Below are 12,460 nucleotides of genomic sequence, written 5' to 3'. Positions count from 1 at the left end.
TCGTCAACGTATCAATATACAGACACGCTTTTTGGCCAATGCCCTGTCAAGGGCATGTGCCGTAGTATGAAACTTATATCTGTCATCAACACACCGTGGTCATCTCAAAGAACTAACTGCCAGCACGATATGTATGACACGATTCTTGGCCAATTCCTGTTGTGCGTATGTGCCATAGTACGGTAATCGTAATCATTATCAACACGCAGCAATCATCGCAGAGTGCTAGTTAGTGTTGACGCATTTCGATTTGAGAAATTTAATTAGTTGAGTAACGCCTATGCGTCACGCGGAGGGACTGTTTGGTTGTGGTTCGGGATTATTTTCTTTTACGGACAACGCTATCGACGGCGGACGCCGACGCCAACACTGGATTTTCTGCAACACGATGCCCTTCACGCCATCGCGTTAATATACAGAAAGAAGTCTCTTAGTGTAAACACTACAATGGGACCTCTGGTTATAATAAACAAAAGAAACAACAAACATTTAAAAAAACATCAAGCAAGAGGAATTGCGTAACGTAAAAGAAGTCGTCGCTTTGTGGTGGTATGACAGAACAACAGAAATGACTCACATGGGCCTTTTATTTTAACCTCGTCGTTGTTAGTCGTCGTCGCCTCTTGAAATGCTCCACAATCTGTTTGTCTGTGCTGCCGTTAAATTTATTATTTCAAAAAACTGCGTTCAAAATTTCCTACATCTTGCGAAAGAAGAAAGAAAGGAGAAATTTCTTACCCGAGAAAAGCAACTAGCCACATACTGGTCGGAGGGCAATATTACGAGCGATTTTAGCATTAACATTACATTTTTCTTACTGTTTGCATAATTAAGCAGAGTTTCTGATTCCCATCGCATAGTTGTGCAACGCGTTATTTGTTTAGAAGAGAGGCGACGCGATTCGAGTCACTTCTTCGTACAATAACGTTAGGTAAAATGTAAGCTGTAATCTGTTACCCCACAGAGAACACAACGCACTGCAGAGGCAGCGGCGAAATAGCATTATCCATGCCGGACGCGTTGACAGCTGTGGGCGCAGGAAAACGTCGTGCATAATTTTGCTTCCACGCGATGCCGTTCCATTCTTTCTTTTCCCCATGGCCCGAGCCCCCTTCTTAATTTGAATGTGCTGTTTGGCGCGCAGCAGCTGTCACGACCAGACACCGACACAGCGCGTCTTTCTTTCTTTTTTTCTCAGTGTAGCAGGCTGTCGCGCTTGGCTGCCAAGCGCAAACAAGTCTTGCGTTCGTCCTATCCCCAGAGCCGCGCGAGCTTAGGAAACTATCACACAGAAGATACGGTCCGGGTGGGCATAGCCGCCTGGCAGAAAATTGTTTCCAACAGTTTCAAATGGGCATGTCGACAGTGTGACAGTCGCGCTTGGTTTTTTTACAGCTGTTCCTTCCGCGGGCGTAATCAAAACAGGCCGCTTTGATGAAGCCGCTCTGGACTTCTTGAACCTGCTTTATTTATTTTTTTCCATTGTATCGTTCTTTTTATTTCCCAAATACTTATTCTTTCTTTTATGTGGGCTGCTCTTACATCCGGCAGCTGGCTTGATTTTAGCTGCATGGATGGATGGATTGATGGATGGATGAAACGGGGAAGGGGGGATAAAATAAAATGAGATGAGATAGATTGATAAATAGATTAATACTATGAGTATGTCTTTGGAAAGTCTAGTGGCTGAATATATGAATCCTCTTACATTTAATCACCCTTCTACGTTTATTATGTGAACTTAATATCTGTGGTTCATTTTCACGTACCGTACGTCAGATCTTTAAAAAATGAAGGCCGTTTCGTCTCATGTGTTACATACCTACACGTAACGTCGTTCCATTCTTTACTTCACAAATTATTTAACCGTCTTTTACTATTCTATAACGCAGATTCATTCAGCTTTTACTTATTATCCATAATAATTAATGCTGCGGACTGGGTAACTACGTCCTCAATTACCTATACACTAGCTTGCCTCAATGTGGAGTAGCAGGCGGGAGACACGCTTCTAAGGCCATCCTCTCCGCCTTTGCTCTCATTAAATATTCTTCTCGCTCTCTCTTTGCTTCATTTACCTGATACGCCTTATTTTTCTTCATTTATTGTCCACGTTAATTCACCCTCATGTCAAGCTATGCTGGTACTTACGATATTTGGCCTCGAATACCAGCCACTTTCACGAGTATTACTATATTGGCATTGGCATATCGCCAAGCGTTGCAGGGGTTACCAGGTCTGGCTACTCTGCGCCAGAATGAATACTTACGGGGAAACGTTAACAATATAAATTTTAGCGCCTGCACTGCTTGGCTTCTCTGGAACCGATACGTAACAGATATGCTACTATCTCCTTAAATTATTGGTAATTATTTCACTTTGCGTCGTATTTTCTTTTTGCTATGAACACGTCATGTACAAAGCTATGCTTCATGTCTTAGTCATCTGTGATGATATGATGAAATATCAAGTAATAATACGAGGAGATGTCAGACATCCTTGTTGGCAAGCGCGATGTGAACGTTTATTTGCTAACCATTGAGCCGCAGGCTGTTCGCTTTTCTTACTTTCACCTATCTTTTGTTAATTTCGTTGAGCTAATCTAAGGAACTTGGAGTTAGGAACCAGGCACCGGCTTTCCGTTGCGCCGACATTTCATAAACCAGAAGCAGCGATCGTCCTCTCCGACGCCTCCCGTCCTTCCCTGCAGGAAAGTGCCGAGGGATGGTTGGGGGAGAATCGCCGCGCCCATTCGAGCGCAGCACCCCTTCCCGTAAGCGATGCAGAAAAGGAGGGCGCGAACTCATTCACCCGCGCCGCGCTCTGCTGCCGCAGAAAACCGGGGGCCGCTGGCGAACACGTCCCGGGGCGCCTTTCATGCTCGGGCGCGACCTGCCGGCTCCGGCGGTCCGACGACGTGCCGAGCCGTGCGGGAAAGCATTTCCTCTTTTCTGGTCTGTGTGTCTCTAACCCCCTCCCCCCCCCTCTCTGTATCTCTTTTCTTTTTTTGCTTTATCTCCTCTTGCGCCGCATGCAGCCTTGCACCTCTTCCCGATGCCCTCCTCGCCCAGAAGTCCCGGTTTCGCGGATTAGGGAGGATATAGCCCCGTCTGCGCTCGCTTCATTGCTTCGCGAGATTCTCCTCCGCTCGGCGCGCTCGACCAGCCCGGTGCCCGAACACCGGTGCAAACCGACGTGGCGTCTTGCAATTACCACTTCCATCGTCGCCCCCCCTCCCCCCCCCCCCTTGATATGTACGAGGCGGTTTCTCGCTTTTCTCCTCCGCTGCACACGCTACCTGTATTTGGCTGTGACCCCCCCGTGCCGCCTCCCGCCGTCGTGTTTGCCCGATTTTCCTCGCTTTCTTTTGTTTTTCGTCTCTGCGGGGTCGTTCGGGTTATGTTTTCGCTTGAAGCTCTTGTTGCGATGACTCTGCGTACCGCGCGCGTGAGCTTACGGTACGTGCTGACCTCCTTCTTCGGTTTGATTTCGCTGCTTTCCCCTTGTCTATGAGCAGAGGCCGTCAGGCCCCTTGCTTCGTGGTTTGCGAGCCGGCGAGCTATAAAGTCTCCTCCTTCGGGTCACGGTCCCGGCCGAGGTTTATTCGGCATTAGTGGCTTTTACGGCGGCGAGGCGATTTGCACGTATGCGATTTCCTCTGTTCCCAGGTTGTGAGCGGCGGGCCGCTTTCTTCAGATCAATGCTGAGATTTCTTTCTCCGGTAGGGTAGCGCAGAAAGTGGGTTGAGGGTGTGCATGGATGTATGTTTGCACTTCGATCTGTAGAAATCACTGACGCGAGAACTTAGCAAGCGCACCCCGCGCGTGTTCGAGCGTTGTTTCGTAATGAAACACGAAGGAATTTTATATCCTGCGGGAACGTTTCCTTCAACATGCCACCAGATACCTTTCGCGCGTGGTTACCTGCTCGAACTCATTTTTGTGCTACAAACACTGGCACAGTGCTTTCGCTTTTGATAGCTTTGTTATCAGCGGTACGTCAATCTAGCTGCTGTTCTGGCGAGAGATTCTACGTCAATTTGAATTCAATGCTACTCCGCCGCAGTGGTTTCCTCTGTATTCCTCTGGTAAGCTTTTTCAACGAGGATTTTGAATTCCCTCTATTCGCAACGATTTCATCTGCTACTGTCCCGAATCCCATTCTGCGGGCGCAGTTCACTTGCACCACGTGCTTACTTCAACAAAAGCTTTGTTTCAGCTCAGAGTACTTTCTTCCCTCCCTCTCATTTCTTTATTTTCGTCCCTTAAACTCCTTCCCCCACGTATGGTAGCAAACAGTACGTGCGTCTGGTTGAACTCCCTACCTTTCCTTCCTTCTTTTGCTCCCACTCCTCCTCTTCCTTGTTTCAGCTGACAAAGTGGGTGAACGGGGGCGTTGCATTAATGAACGTGAGTGACAGATTAAACGCGCGAAGGAACCTTTCTTTGTACAACGTGATAATAACATGATGCTCGAAATTTTGCCAATAGCTCATTGCCAAAGAAGCGGAAGTGGGCGATTTAGGTGTGCTGAAACACTTCCCGAAAATCGCTGCTTTTGCACAGTGACTTCTCGAATGTTCTTTTTGGTACTTTACGATGAAGAATTTAGGCGCCATCTAGAATGAAACCACAAATTATCTGTGAGATCTATTTCTAACACATTCCTTATTTTACGTAATTACATTAATTTAAACACAACGTGGTCTCAGTATGTTCGCAAACGTAATAATCGAGGAAAACTTACGAAGGAGTGCAAGCAGCGGACAGAAAAAGGAGCTGCCATGGACGGCGATGGGGATCAATGACGCAGCTTTGTCCCGCGGAGCTCTTATCGTGTGCGGGCAGGGCAGGAAACAGGCACCGCAATCTCGTCGAACACCGCTTCCTAACTTCTTACCGAGTACTTCCGGCCGGCTTTCGCCCGCAGCCAAGAACGGCCGAGTGCTCCCCTCTTCCCCTGCACTTTCTTCCGGAATCGATCGGCTAATCGACCCCATTACAAAGCGCGGCCGAATCGATTCAATATCGCACCGCGTGTGTCGTTTCCACTTGTCCGGTTCGCTTGTTTGCGCAAGTCCCACTCCCCATGGAAGGTTGCGCTGCGCATCGGCGCATTTCAACTTTGGATGCGGAGGCCACATTTCGTAATTCTTTCGGTCATTATTTATTTTGCTTCGCGCTGCGTTAACGTTGCTGCCTTGTCGCGCATGTGATGCTAATGCAGAAAGGCCTAAAAAAGAAAAAAGTCGCAGTTTCTCCCGAAAGGCGAAGCATCGATTGCGACAGCAAACTAGTGGACAGCTAGCTATACGAAGTAAGGGCAGCGGTTTTATCAACCGTAGAAACTTGTAAACATGAGCGTACTAACTAAATTAACAAGCATGGTAGCACGCGCGCTCAAGCAAACATGAACACACCTCACTCGATGACTCCGAAAACTCGCTGTCAAAACACTGCAGCGAGGAAACGGGGCAGCAGAAGTGAGCGAATCGACCTTCACGCAGCCGCTCGCATCAACGCGAACGAAGTCGCGAAAACACAGTGCAGCGCGGACTTTGTACCGGCTGCAGATGGGTTTCAAGGTACAACGGCCCGGACGGGCGTGCGGCGCCACCCGTGTCGCCCGGAGTAGAGCCCCCCCCCCCCCCCCCCCCCCTCCTCCGTTGCGCATGACGGAAGGCGGCGCGCTTCCTCTCCGTTCTCGTCCGTTGCGTGCTCGAGGTTGAGCCGCAATCGGCGACACACTCTCGCACGCTTTCACTCGCACATACACAATATGGCGCACGGCGACAATTTTACCGCCATTGGACTTTATACAGAACCTCGCAGAAACGCGTCTGGAGTGTCCATATAATTGCTATCGCAATAATAACTTTTCCCTTTGTGAACCAGATGCATCGCGTACGTGCGGCCGTACGTACAGCCGCGCTATTTCTGTGGGTAAACATTCATTCACATTATTAACTGCATAATCCCTTTTATGCCTACCCAATGAGAAAACCCGTTCGCCCGACCGTCACGTTAGACAAATAGTTATAAAGACAATGACCTATAAAACGGAATAGATTCGAAAGGAAAACGTTGGCGGTGGGGAGTTTCGAACCTACGACGCCACGCTCACAAGGAGAGTGTCTTACCCACTGGGCTAAACGCTTATATTTTTCAACATGGTATTTATTACCAGTTATAAGATGGCTTCAGAAAAAGAATATCTTCATTTTGTGAAATAACTGTTGCTTTCGTGGCGTGCCTGAAACTGTTCAACATCGTTTTATTGAATGTAAGGATGTCATTTGATTAAATGTCCTCCATTGAAATTTTCAAAAATCTTTTGATCTAAATACTCACAGTTTGCGATATCTTGTTCCTTGTGATGAGGTACCCTTCGATATGTTTTATTCATAGGAATGCATAGCCTATGGAAACTCGTATGCAAGACCGAAATGCAGTAAGAACAATTTCCTCCCGATCACATTTCGCTCAAATGATTACGCACTTAAAGGAAATTTACGATCAAGAAGAGTGTTAGCTGGATTGGTATAGGCTTTTGATGAGGTGTTTAATTTCTCCTGTCACGTTTTCGTTATGATGGAAGATGTTACTTTGTGTGACGTTTTCTTTGTATCTACTGTTGGTATACTTCTGAGTGCATATGGTCGCTTGCTGCTCATGTTATTGTAATTAGCTCTTGTACATACACTATTTCATTCGTTGTGATATATACCATGGGCTAAACACCCATGCTTGCAGAAGGTGAATGGATCTGAACCATAAGAATGTGTTGTATCGATGGTACAATAGATATGACAAAGGAGAACAGTTTCTATGAAGGCTTTGTTGAGAGATTTGGTGATGGTGGAATAAAATCCATCTATAGGGCCAGATGTAGAGCCGACTTGGTGCATTGTAGGCATTAAGAACATCCTGAATCGGCGAAAATTTGATGCCTAACACGCCATATCCCCGATGGGTTGCTGTGGTCGCGGGACGCGCTTTCCGTGGGGGCGTCCCTTCTACGACCGAAATCCAACCGATCTCTGAGTGCTCATGCACTTCACGTCGCGCAACACACACAGATAAGCAGTCAATGACTCGATAAGGATGATAAGGAGTGGTGTGGGGTTATATGGGTCTCATGATGGTTGATAATGGTTTGACGCAGATGGATGAGGTACTAAAGCGCGATAAAGACTTATAATGGTAGGAGAAATTCGAATAAGGTTGATAAGCACCGATAATGGTCGGGTGAAGTCTAATAACTTTGATAAGGACCGATAATACTTGATAATGGTCGGATCATATCAGATAAGGTTGCTAAGGACGGAAAAGGGTTTATAAGGATCGAGTCGTTTGCGATCAGGGTGATACTGACCGATAATGGTTGATAAGGCTGGGGTCGAGTCCGATGAGGTTATTAACAATTGATAAGGATTGATAAGGGTCGGATGTAGTCCGCAAAGGTTGATAACGACCGTTGACAGTTTATACTGGCTGAATAAGGCTTCGTAACATTGATCATGACACCGGGCTGCGTGGAGAAGAGCAAGTGGCACAATGCTTATGCATACTTAGACTGTATACTTTCACAGGAGTTCCTGCATGAATGTGTTTATGCAGCATATAAAAGGCGAGCTCGATGTGCTGAATTTGATGAATTTGCTATAACACTGACGTAGGTGACAATTTGCTCTGATTAGGTCAGCTCGCTCATAAGCTGTTTCTAGCAACGGGCTGTTTGTAGATAATTTGTCTACTGATGATGATGACTACCACAGTAATGATGGTTATAACGATGATTAATCGGCGTTCTGGCACGTTCCATTGATACGGTTCATTGAACCTTCCATGTGTACTTCCCATATAAACGCATATATGCACAAACCAACCTCATTCAACATTAAAAACTCCCTTCAATGCTTGTTTTGCCATTCTTTCGCGCCACCATCCTTCCAAACAATCGTGACTGTGGATGACACACAGATGGCAGAGTGAATACAAAGGAAACAAAGATATAAAGTGGTGATATAAGAAGCCTAATACATCCCATGTTTTTCTCACACCGCACGATGTCAGATAAGCCTTTATAGTTTTAATCAGGTGATCGAAGAGGAATTTTCTCGCCCACGCATGCAGGAAGAATCATATCTCGTATATCTGCGGCTGGCGCATCACTCGGGAAAGCGCTGGAGAAAGAGACTTAAAGAACGAAAAATGATATAATCCAGGCGGTGTGGCCTTTAGGTCTCTAGCAGGACTACCGTCTGTGTGACGCTTTGCACTGGCAATGAATAATGAAGTGTAATGCTGAGCGTAAATTAAGAGTGAATCGTGCTATGAGAGAAAGTAGCGGTGCCATCGACATTGGTATACGCGTACATAGCCTCGAAAGCAAAGTACATCATGGTTCTTTGTGTCTTCAACAACAACAACAACAACATTAACAACAACAACAACAACGACGACGACGACGACCAAGACGAAGATGAAGACCAAGACGAAGAAGATGATGACGATGACAATGACAAAAAAAGAACATATCCGATGGATCACACACTATCTACAGCTCATAATTTTTTTATGAGCTGTAGCTGTTATGAGAATTTTATTTTTTACGCACACACACACACACACACACATACACACACACACACGCACGCACACACGCACACAGACACGCACACATACACACCCACGCACGCACGCACGCACACACGCACACGCACGCACACGCACACACACACACACACGCACACACACGCACACATGCACGCACGCACACGCACGTACACACATACACATGCGCACGCACACGCACACACGCACGCACGCACACGCACGTACACACACGCACACACACACACACACACACACACACACACACACACACACACACATATATATATATATATATATATATATATATATATATATATATATGTCTAAATATATATAAGTGCACGTATATATATATATATATAGTGTGTGTGTGTGTGTGTGTGTGTGTGCGTGTGTGTGTGTGTGTGTGTGTTCTTCGTTTACTCTCTATAATGCAAGTTATATTACGGGAATTACAAGACCTCTGCCTACTTAGAGAATTAGGGATGCGCGTATAGTAATTTTCGAGACCGAAAGAAATACGAATCTAATGGCACCGGAAGCTAATAGAATAGAATCAAATATTTAAATTATTTTGAATAATTTTACAGTGGTTACCCGTTCTAACCATCGATATTCACATTCCAATTTATTGACAATGTTGGCACGTTTCTGTCATTAAACTGTACGTCGAAAAGCAGTGTTTATAAAAAGCTCAAATGGAGCATTACTTTTTTATTTATTTAATATGACTTACAGGCCCGGAAAGGCATTGTATAAGGGCGGATGTACCGCACGGTACATATACAAACAGAAATGTTAATGACAATATTACAATCGATATAAGCAAAAAAAGGAAAAGCAACACACACTGTGAGCTAGAAAGTACTGACAAGCGAGTGAAACGAATTTGGAGAAAACAAGCAATAAACAACAAACAAACAAGCATGTGACACAGTATTACATTCTAAACTCCTGGCTAAACTTTACGCTGCACTAAATAATCCTCAACTAGTTAAATGTATTTCAAGCTTTCTTTCACTTCGTTCCCTGTTCGTCTCTTACAGCTCGACCGAATCTACTGCTATTGATGTGGCATCTGGAGTGCCTCAAGACTGTTCTTGGGTCACTGCTCTTTTTTAATTTACAATAATGATTTGCCTGTTAACATCTCTTCTAGCATTCGTTTTTATGCCGATGATTGCGTTTTATATGAAGTTATTAAATCTTCTCATGATCATTAGCGCCTCCACGAGTCAGTTGCTGAATTTTACACTTGGTGCAACACCTGGCAAATGAACATTAACTTTGATTAACTGTCCTTATGTTTTGCTGTAAAAATCTTCTTTTTCATTACTCCTTCAATAACCGCGCTTGTGTAGAGTATCTGAGTATAAGTATCTAGGCGTCATTTTTACACATAAGATGTCGTGGTCTAATCACATTGATTACATCGGTAACAAAGCACTCAAAAATTGGGTTACCTACGTCGTACACTATCCAACTCTCAAAAGATACTAAGCTACTGTTATATATGTCGCTAATCCGTCCTGTTGTTCACTATGCAGCTGTCGTTTGGAACCCGCATAAGCAGTGTGAGATTAACGGGCTAGAAGCAATCCAGAAAAAAAAGCTGTAAGATTTATATGTCACCGTCATGATCGTGACATCCTTTTCATCCTCTTCTGCACTTCGTTCCTTGAATTTAACTTCGCTCTATTCACGTCGCCGCAAAGCAACGTTGGATTTCTTGCACAGCATCAATTCTTCCGTTAGACTTACTAACTATACTATACTAACCTCTCGCCAGAGTCATCGACGAGACATCGCAACTTGAACCTGATGCCCCACTTTGCACGAACTAATATGTTTAAATTAAGCTTTTTCCCTCGTTCCATAGAAGACTGGAATTCCTTACCTGGTCTATTCGCTCATGCTCGCCCCGAAGTGTTGTATCTGCCATTCAAGATGAATGGTCGTAGCACATCACCCTCATCGTTGTATCGTACTTTTCTCTGTATAATTTTCCTCTGTTAATCCACTCCTGCTATAGCGCTTATTGCGCTGCAGTATGTACAAATAAGTAAATAAATAAATAAATAAATAAATAAATAAATAAATAAATAAATAAACACCCACGTTATGAAGTTCACAGAATCAGTGCAGTAGTCATTTTGTTTTAGTCCAAGCCACATCCAATATGAGTTGAACCTTCTCCATCCCGGCATTAACATGGAAACAACTTACTCGCATGAACAGCGATATCACATAGGCCTTTAGCTATGACATTGACACATCAGTGTGACTTTTCCTTTGGTGGCAAAGCGGACATGAGGCTGTGGAAGCAAAAGTCTTTGATGATGCACGCTTGCCGTAGTTTAGCCAATCGAAACACCCTGAAAGCGACGTCTTCAGAAGGAATAATTTCCAAGCACACAATTCGCAGTGTTTGTTCTTCGTAACAAGCTTTCCAACGCTAGTCACTGCGTGCTTCTAAGAAGGACTCGAGCTATTAGACTGGGAAGGCTTAAGAGTGAGTATCAACGGCGAATATCTCAATAACCTTGTATTTAAAGATGATAATGTCCTGCTCATCAACACTGGGGATGAGCTGCAACAAATTGAGGCCTTTTACCGAGAAAGTGTAAGTAGGTTTGAAGATTATTACCGAGAACACAAAGACGATCTTCAATAGCCTGGCAAGAGAGCAAGAATTCATTATCGCCAGTCAGTTTCGAGGGTATGGGCAGGAATATGTTTGTCTAGATCAATTAATAACGGGAAACCCCGATCATGAGAAGAACATTAACAGAAGAATAAAATCGAGTCGGAGTGAACACGGCAGGCATTGCCAAGCTCTGACTGGAAGCTGTTGAAAATAAAAGTGCACATTCATTGCATTCTACCGGTGCCAGCATGTGGGGCGGAAACTTTGAGGTTAAGAAAGAAGCTCTAGAACGAGAAAGGACCCCGCAAAGAGCAATGGCGCGAACACATTTAGGAGTATCGTTAAGAAACACGAAGAGAAGGGTGTAGATCAGAGAGCAAACTGGGTTAGCCGATATTCTAGTTGACATTACGAGAAAACAATGGAGCTGGGCAGGTCATGTAATTCATAAGGCAGATAACCAGTGGACCATAGGGGTTAGAGAATGGGCGCCGGGGAAGGGAAGTGCAGCCGGGAATGGCAGAAGACTAGTTGGGGTGATGAAATCAGGAAATTTGCAGGTGAAAGTTGCAATCAGCTAACGCAAGACGGGGGCAATTAGAAATCGCAGGGACAGGCCTTCGTTGTGCACTAGACATAAAAATATACTGGCGATGATGATTCTTCATAAAGACTGATTCACTTTGTTAGTTACGAGAGCTATAGGAAATCTAAGGCATTCCGCGTAGCTGTAAGCTCTTTGTGAAACCGCAGTGGATTGGGGGCTCTTAAATACATGATCGGTGTATAGGTTTCTTGATCGGTCTTGTGGTCAGCGTCTTCTTTGAGAAAGATGCAATGGCGTTCAATCCTAATTTACTTAGCATATATATTCATATATTTCTTAAAGTAGGAACTAACTAGTTCTAGTATGTTTGAATGAACATAAGGGTTACTTTGAGCACATGTGTTTGTTTTCATAATTGCCAGCTTTCTTATTCACACATACATAGTGAATAACCATGTTTAATTTCCTTTAACATCGTTTTTCTGCTTTCAACTCACATATTAGATGCCACCTTGATTGTGAAAGCCCACACTTGTATTTTGACCAGGGCATCAACTTGTGAGAAACGTTCCGACACAGCGAAACAGCATGGTGCCTTTGGGACTATATCAAACGGAGGGGAGCATCAATGCCTGGCACTACTCTGAA

General features: G+C 44.7%; 1 protein-coding gene and 1 long non-coding RNA gene across 3 annotated transcripts in view; one reads left to right on the top strand and one right to left on the bottom strand.

Annotated features, from left to right (window-relative positions):
- LOC139057307 (uncharacterized) overlaps positions 1 to 12,460 on the top strand; it is a 376,778-nt gene that overhangs the window by 236,130 nt on the left and 128,188 nt on the right. The window lies entirely within an intron of this gene.
- The window catches only part of LOC139057304 (cell adhesion molecule Dscam1-like), a 160,674-nt gene that overhangs the window by 115,477 nt on the left and 32,737 nt on the right, over positions 1 to 12,460 (bottom strand). Inside the window, exon 2 of one of the 2 annotated variants that reach the window (XM_070535255.1) lies at positions 12,310 to 12,455. The exons of the other annotated variant lie outside the window; for it this stretch is intronic. Coding sequence (XP_070391356.1) covers positions 12,310 to 12,364 — 55 coding nt within the window. The 5' untranslated portion in view covers positions 12,365 to 12,455. The remainder of the gene's footprint in view (positions 1 to 12,309; positions 12,456 to 12,460) is intronic. 2 annotated transcript variants of the gene reach the window in all.

Source organism: Dermacentor albipictus, chromosome 3 (genome assembly GCF_038994185.2).
Source record: "Dermacentor albipictus isolate Rhodes 1998 colony chromosome 3, USDA_Dalb.pri_finalv2, whole genome shotgun sequence".
Lineage (NCBI taxonomy): Eukaryota > Metazoa > Arthropoda > Arachnida > Ixodida > Ixodidae > Dermacentor > Dermacentor albipictus.
This window is presented reverse-complemented; position numbering and strand designations above follow the sequence as displayed.